The sequence below is a fragment of the Rhineura floridana genome, chromosome 1 (assembly GCF_030035675.1).
Source record: "Rhineura floridana isolate rRhiFlo1 chromosome 1, rRhiFlo1.hap2, whole genome shotgun sequence".
Lineage (NCBI taxonomy): Eukaryota > Metazoa > Chordata > Lepidosauria > Squamata > Rhineuridae > Rhineura > Rhineura floridana.
In genome coordinates, this window is record NC_084480.1 from 321585303 (window position 1) to 321593244 (window position 7942).

The 7942-nt window shown below is 49.3% G+C and overlaps 1 protein-coding gene across 2 annotated transcripts in view; it reads left to right on the plus strand.

Moving 5' to 3' along the window:
* LOC133375508 (TBC1 domain family member 20-like) overlaps positions 1 to 6910 on the plus strand; it is a 31528-nt gene extending 24618 nt beyond the window's left edge. For both annotated transcript variants that reach the window (XM_061607170.1, XM_061607171.1), the window contains 4 exons: positions 459 to 560; positions 1937 to 2078; positions 2434 to 2618; positions 3450 to 6910. In XM_061607170.1, coding sequence (XP_061463154.1) covers positions 459 to 560; positions 1937 to 2078; positions 2434 to 2618; positions 3450 to 3708 — 688 coding nt within the window. In that variant the 3' untranslated portion in view covers positions 3709 to 6910. The remainder of the gene's footprint in view (positions 1 to 458; positions 561 to 1936; positions 2079 to 2433; positions 2619 to 3449) is intronic.
* The last annotated feature ends 1032 nt before the right edge of the window (positions 6911 to 7942 follow it).

The following is a 7942-nucleotide window of genomic DNA, read 5'->3' on the forward strand; positions in this document are numbered from 1 at the left end:
AGGATGGGCGTTTGCGTCTTGAGAGCTACTAGCCCTGGTAGCCAGAAGCACATCTTCTTTGATCAAAGGTAGACTACCTGCAATGATTTGAAGGCACCTTGCCTGTGAATTGCCTATCTCTGGCTTATTCCTCTGAAAGGACTCAGTTCTGAGTTAGGAAGATTGGGTCTGATTTATATTCTAGCTGAGGCATGAGGACCGTATGGCCCTCCAGGTGCTGTTGGACTCCAGCAAGCCATCATGGCCAGTTGTAGTCCAGCAATATCTGGAGGAACATGGATTAACCACCCATGTTTCTAGATAATGGTTATGGTAGCTGTGTGGGTCTGGCAAGGGGGAGGTCCTCTCTGGACCTCGGTTGGTGAAGGAAAATGACTGTAGGAACAGGGAAAAGGAGATGTACACGTATGGTCCCTTTCTTAGGTTGGACACCTTCCCAACTCTGCTGCCTGTTCTAGGGACTTTATGGACCCCACTATGGACAGCACCAAGCACATCCTCAACTACCTCATGCCCATTCTGCAGCGGGAGAGCCCTCGACTCCATGACTTCATGCAAAGGTACCTGGCGTCCAAGGGTGTGTTTGGAATCTGATACAAGATGGGGCAGTAATATAATCAGAAAAAGCTGGAAAGATTCAGAACAGACAACAGGAAGTCCTTCACACAGCACATAGTAGCTATGGAATTGGCTCCCACAGGAAGCAGTGGTGGCCATTGTGATGTCCTTCCCTGGTTCTCCCTGTCAGGTTCCCACCTGCTTGTGGCTGCTGCCTTTCACTAGGCACCACCAGGGACACCACCAGTCAGGACCGTCCTTTATATGGTTTCTCACTCCGCTATAGCAAAGATCTCACTAGATCCCACTGCTAGGCAACAGCACCAGTCACTTTCTGTAACCCAGACTCCCAGAGACTTTGCCTAAGTCTCTCTATAGCTTGTTACTTTGTGACTGTGTGCCTATGCTGTTCCCAACCCCCTTGTATCTTTATATTTAAAGCATACAACTCTGGGTTGCTCTGGATACTTGACTTGTTACAATCTCTCCCTTCACCGCTGCCACCATTAGATACAGTTTCTGTTCAGCCTTGGTAATTACCTTGCCCTCCCTTCTGGTCTGTGTATTCCCCCAGCCAAGGATCAGGCCTTTGGTAAACCAAATAAGTATTTATTAAATATCAGAAATAACAAGATTACTTAAGGAATATTTCACAAGCGTATGGTTTCATCTATATTCTGTTAGGTACTTGACTTTTTACTAATTGCCTCAGAACTCCGACTCACTCTCAACACCACCACCTCCAAACCTCCAACCTCTCTCTCAGCCTCTCTCAAAGACACCCCCTCAACCACAACTGTCATTCTTCCATTTATACTCCCAGCCATTCAAACGCTCAGCCAATCATCCAGCATTCTACTGCTCATGTACTCCCCCCTCCTCTTTCACTCCACTTACCATACGTCTTCTATATAAACAGCACTTACCATATTTACAATATAAGCAGGAACATCACAGCCATCAACTTGGAGGGCTTTGAAAGAGGATTAGACAAATCACAGAGGATACGGCTATCAATAGCTACTAGGCAGGATGGCTACACTCTGCCTCCATAGTCAGACGCAATATGCTTCCGAATACCATTTGCTGGAAACCGCAGGAGAGGACAGGGCTGTTACACTCAGTTCTTGCTTTTGGGCTTCCCAGAAGGGGCTACTGGTTGGCCACTGTGAGAACAGGATGCTGGACTTCATGGGCCCCTGTTGGCCTGACCCAGCAGGCTCTGCTTATGTTCTTAAGGGTGAAAGATAAAGAATATTCAAGTTGCAATAGTAAAAAGTGATTGGGGGCATCTGCAATGCCACAGTGGGCTTGTATGTGAGTGTTGGAGACCAGGGGCTTCCCGTTGGTGACTCCCTCTTTTCACTTTTGGTTGCAGAGCTGAGGTGGGGACAATCTTTGCCCTGAGCTGGCTGATCACTTGGTACGGCCACGTCCTGGTCAACTTCCACCACATTTTGCGCCTCTACGACTTCTTCCTGGCATCCCACCCGCTCATGGCGGTTTACTTTGCCGCTGCGGTAAGTCCAACTGACGGCAGCATGCCACGTCAGAAGGAGGTTTCCTCCTTGAGGAGTTCTCCTTGGCACCTTCAGTGCTTGCTCGTGGCTGTTTGGTGTGGTTGTGTCTCTCTTGTGGCCAATACAGAGTCTAGCTCCCTAGTTCAGCATCCTGAGGGTTTAACCTCACCAAACAGCCTTTACTAACCTGGTGCCTTCCAAATATTTTGAACTGCAGCTCCCCTTAGCCCAGGTCCCAGGCCGATGGGACATTGCTGCAGGCGCTGGGGGAGCAAGAGGCAGAGGGGAGAGCAAAGGAAGAAGCAGCTTCGGTCCTCAGCCCCCCTGTTCCCCCCCTGCTCCCTCGCCATTCTAGATTGTCCTCTACCGTGAAGAGGAGGTGCTGTCCTGTGACTGCGACATGCCCAGCATCCACCAGCTCCTATCCCAGATTCCTCAGGACCTGCCTTACGAGGCCCTCGTCACCCACGCCCACCAGCTCTTCCAGTGTCTCCCCCACACTGAGCTGGCCAAGCAGGCAGCCCTTCAGCTCCACAAGAGGTGAGGAGAGGGCCAGCACAGGATTTTGGAGGGAGGGAATGATCCTGGGTGGCTGTCCCAAGGGGTGTGTGGATGGGGTAGGGGTGAGGTGTTGCATTCTTATCGTATCAGGTCTGTTCTGCACAACATAGGAAACGGACCTTTAGTGTGGCGGCACCTACCCTGTGGAACTCCCGCCCCTTAAATATTAGGCAGGCGCCATCTCTGTCATCTTTTTGGCGCCTACTGAAGACCTTCCCCTTTCAACAAGCCATTAAGTAGAGACCTTATCCCAGTTTGTGTCTGTGTTGGAACTGCTTTTTAATAAGCTTTTAACTTTTTTTTTATGAGTGTTGAAAGCTTTTTTTAAAAAAAAAAGTTTTTACAGATGTTTTGTTTTAATGTATTTTAAAGTCTGTTTTTATGTTGTTTTGAAGTGTTTTTAGTGCTCTTGTTTGCCGCCCTGGGCTCCTGCTGGGAGGAAGGGTGGGATATAAATAAAATAAATAAATAAATAAATAAATAAATAAATAAACAAATAAATAAATAAATAAATAAAGTAATTCTGTTTGCCCAAGGTCTAGGTCTTCCCCCCCACACACACACACACACAAACACTTGCTCTGGCATATCTAGGGAGAAGGAGTCTCATAGTGTCACACTGGTTGAATCTTACCAACCTCTGCTCCATGCAGTCACGGCTAGGGCAGGGGGGCAGGGGGTCTTCTGCAATTTTTTCAATGCCCCTCCCTTCACTTCTGCACACAGCAGCTCCCTGTGCCTGCCCTGTCAGGATGTTTTTTCTTGTTTTTGCTAATTACCCGTTCCTCTCTCTCTTTCTCTCTCCTCCAGCCTTAGCATTGGCTGTTTCTCAGAGTTCCAGCAGGGCACTTCATGCCAGCGCCCGGATGCCGTCCTTCGCCAGCAGCAGCAGCAACACATGACCTCCAGCAGAGCAGGGGAGGCAGACAGGCTCCTTGCCCCAGGAGAACACAGTCCTTTGGTGAAGGCAGCTGTCTGGGGGATCACAGCCACGCTGGGGGCTGCTGCGCTTGCTGTCACGCAGACTGCCTTGGAGTGGGCTCCTGAATTCCTCCTGCAGCTCTTCTAACGCTGGGTGGGACTTTGCAGTGTGGAACTTGGAGGGCCCTCTCTCTCTCCTTTTCCTGTCTCAAGCAGTGGGCTGGGCTGGATGGCTGACCAGATTCTGGCTAGCTCTACAGTTCTGTGGCCTGATTCAAGGACTCCTGGTTTCCTGTAACGCCTTCAGGGCCACTGGTGCAAAAACACAGGGCGGAGCAATCATTGCTGCCGGGGAGTGACAAATGTTGGCCTGCTGCATATATCTGATTATGGCTTCAGCCTCCTGTTCCAGCTCCTGCACAGGGCTCCTGTGTGCCAAGGTGCTGCCAGGTGCCTCAGGCCTCAGCTCACCACTGCCTTTCCCCTGCCGTGCAGGGGTGTTTATGGGCCTGTCTTTGTGTGGGCAGTAATTGGCTGTCTCTGAACATTGGCAGGAAGGCTGTACAGAGACAAGCGGCTCACTCAATAGGGTTGCAGGCTCAGGGCCTGAGACTGATCCTGTATCTTTAGGAGAAGAGCAAGTCAGCCAAGAGCAGGTGTTCTTGCAACACTGTGATGGGAAAAACCACAAGGTGGAATTCTCCCTTCCCCCTGCACAACTTTTAAAGATACAGAAGACCTCTTGGTTGCCAGGCCCAGCCTCCAAGAGGTCTTCTGTATCTTTAAAAGTTGTGCAGGAGGAAGGGAGAATTCCACCTTGCGGTTTTTATTATTTATTTATTCTATGCCGCCTTTTGGCCAAAAGGCCCTTAAGGCGGCTCACAAAAAAAAAAATAGACACAAATAAAAAATACACATCAAAAAAAGAATGCAGTGCACAGGAATTTAAATAAAAAATATTGTCATGGCCCCGTCAGAGGACTCCTCAGATGAGGACGACTCAGGAGTAACAGCAGCAGACCCAGGTGCAGCAGACTCAGAAGGAGACACGGAGGAGCCTCCTGAGAATCCAACTCCTTCTCCCCCTCAGCTGCAGAGCACCCCAGATACAGCAGAGGCCCTGCAGCCAGACACAGACAGTGAACAAGATACTCCCCCCTCACCTGCAGAACGTAGACAGCAGAAGGTCAGGCAGAAGAGAGGCAGGCCTGTCTCCTTAAGGCCCAAACGCTGAGGGCTCACACCTGCTGTCAACCTTGCTCTTTATAAGGCACACCTTGGCTGCAGCTTGTTGCTGACTGCAACGTCAGGTGTGGCTTGGTGTAGACCTAGTTTCCCTGCAGCATCTCTTTGACTGACCTCCTTGGCAATTGATCCTGGACCTCCACTGACCTCGCTTCTGGACTTCTGACTCTGCAAGTACGCTTCGGATAGGCCTGGCAGATTTACAACCCGACTGCCGGCTAAGGACTTTCCTTCCCTGCCAAAGACCCAGGAATTTCCAGCCCCCCCCCCGGCACTGCTGAAGCAGTGTAGAGCTGACAAATATTAACATTGTTAAAAAAACAACCACAAGGTTCTTTACAGGCCTAAAGATAATCTGTCCCAAAATGTAGTACTGCATTTTTCCCATTATAGTGTTGCAAGAAAACCTGCACTTCGCTTAAAGATACAGAATCATTCTCAGGCCCTGAGCCTGGCAACCCTACTCAGGGAGGATGTCTTGGGCTGGCTGAGCAAAGTGCAAAATGCACATGCCCCAGGGCTGAGAAGCACATAGGGTAGTGCATGCTGTGCACATTTAATGTACGTTATTTAAGTAGCTGATATCAGGAACATGGCAAGGAGCTACTGCTGAGCCTGAGGAAAGGCATGCTCAGTGGTTAGAGCAACTGCTTTGAGTGCAGAAGGCCGTAGTTTCGATCCCTGGCATTCTCCAGTGGGGTTGGGAGAGCCACTGTCAGTCCATGTAAAGGAGGCAATGTTGAGCTCGATGGACCAGTGGCCTAACTTGGTATGAGGCACCTTCCTCTGGCCGTGGCCTCGTTCCACATTCTTGGAATTGCTCAAACACAATCGTTACCTTTCCCTCTGCTTTTGGGTGCAGTGGCCTCTTCTTCAGCAAAGTGGTGCTAGCATCTCGGCATTTTCTGCGTCTCTCGTCACCTCTCTCTCTTGAGGTTACAAGCCAAAGAGTCCTCAAACCTTGGCCATTGCCATTGCCACCAATGCACTGATGGCCTCAAAATTCCAACTAAAGGGATATTTCCTGTGGCCACGGCAGTCTGTTTCTCTGTGCCAACTTTAAGCAGTGAGACCATCAATTTCTTCAACTCGCCCCGCGCATGTGGTGTAACAGAGGCGCAGCAGCAGTTAGGCAACACTCGGAGAGCCAGGGCAGCACCTCCAAGCAACCAGGCAAAACAAAGCGTTCTTTATAAATGGTTTATTTACTAGGAAACAGACTGTGACTACAAGCACGCAACCATGTAACCGAAATAAACGGTAATGCCATACTCACTGCCTAAGCTGCCCCAGAACTTACTTCAAAGAGCAGGCGTTGGATTCTCTGGTGCAATCATAGGTGGAGCCCTGTGTGCATTTTTGGTTACATTCCTGAGTTTCAGGAGAGTCTTGTCTGTGGCTCCTGTGAACTCTGCAATGGTTCCCATTGCCCTGCCTTGGTTTTCATGCACAGGAACTCTGCTCATGCCTCCTTGTTTGGGTGGTGGCACCCTGATTTGCCAAACAGACTAGATGACGCGAGTGACAGCTGAGTCTGAGCGTTTATTTCATATTTTTATCCTGCCTTTTCCTACCCCAGGTGAGAGTGCCTTCTCTTGCCTAGCTGCTGGCCTGATCACTCCCACCCCACCATCCCTGTTGAATGTCCAACCTCTCCCTTTACAGTTATGGATTAGAATGGCACACTTAAAGCACAGCCCCCTTCCCCCACATAATTTTGTTAAGATCATTGGGAATTGTAGCTCTATGGGAGGAAAACTACAGATCCCAAGATTATTTGAGGGGAATGTGCTTTAAATGCATGTACACAGCCTAAGTCCTGAGGGCAGAGGGAGTGTAGATCTCCCTGCATAAGACTCCCCCCCCCGACTTACATCACTTGCCTTGAGGGACAAGGAAGCCTAGACTTTGTTGGGTTCAATGAGATTTTTGCTAAATGCAAAGGCAAGTTTTATTCCATAAAATAAATGCTTTTGACCTGGGTCTGTATTTCTGATTAATATCAACTATGTCCCTATGTCTCCTTCCTTGGAAAGTTCCAACCAGTGCCCACCTAGCTACTGATAGTCCCCACACCCTCTTGACTTCCACAGAGCTGCAACTTCAAGTAGCCTTAGACCATTCCCTGGGAGATCAGTGGGGCTGTACCCTTCAGGTTGTGCCTTTGAGGGAATGGCAGACTCTGCTTCTCCCAGTGCCTTCCTTTTCGGATGGGTGGTAAAGAGTCTGCAAGGTAGTACCACCAGCATGCCTGAGAGGCTGCTAAGATTTTTCTAGGTCACTGGCTTCTTACAGAGTACTGTGTGTGAGAGAGAGCTTTGTTTATCAGAACACTGTCAGTGGCGGTGACTGGCTCCATGTCAGTGGGGCAGTGGAATCCACTCTGGGTTTTAATCCGAACTTCCAAGGAGCTTTCCAAGGTGAAAGTTTGGACTAAACCCCGGAACAGATTCCATGGAACCACCAGCTGCCACTGAAACTACTGGTTGGCATGCAGTCATCCACAGAGCATTGTGAACTGCTAACAATAAATTGTATAATGCGGTTAAGACAAATCTATGGTGCAACCACGTTTGGAACACTGTATACAGTTCTGGTCGCCTCACCTCAAAAAGGATATAGTAGAGTTGGGAAAGATTCAGAAAATGGCAACCAGAATGATCAAGAGGATGGAGCGACTCCCCTCTGAGTTAAGGTTGCAGCATGTGGCATTTTTTAGTTTAGAGAAATGGTGAGTAAGGGATGGATGGATGGTGTGGAGAAAGTGATCAGAGAAGTTTTTCTTTTCCTCATAATGTTAGAACCCGGGGCCATCCAGCAAAGCTGAATTCTGGGAAGTTAAGGACAGGCAAGAGAAAGCACCTCTTCACACTGTATAGATAAACTGCAATTTGCTCTCCCAGGAGGCAGTGATGGCCACCAATTTAGCCGGCTTTAAAAGAGGGTTAGACAAATTCAAGAAGGAAAAGGCTGTGTTCTCCTTTCAGGGTAGGAGGCGGTATGCCTTGGAATGCCAGTTACTGGGGATCACACATGGGAAGAGTGCTGTTCTCGCACTCAGGTCCTGCTTGCGGGTTTCCCATGGGCAACGTGGTTGGCCACTGTGAGAACAGGATGCTGGACTAGATGGGCCATTG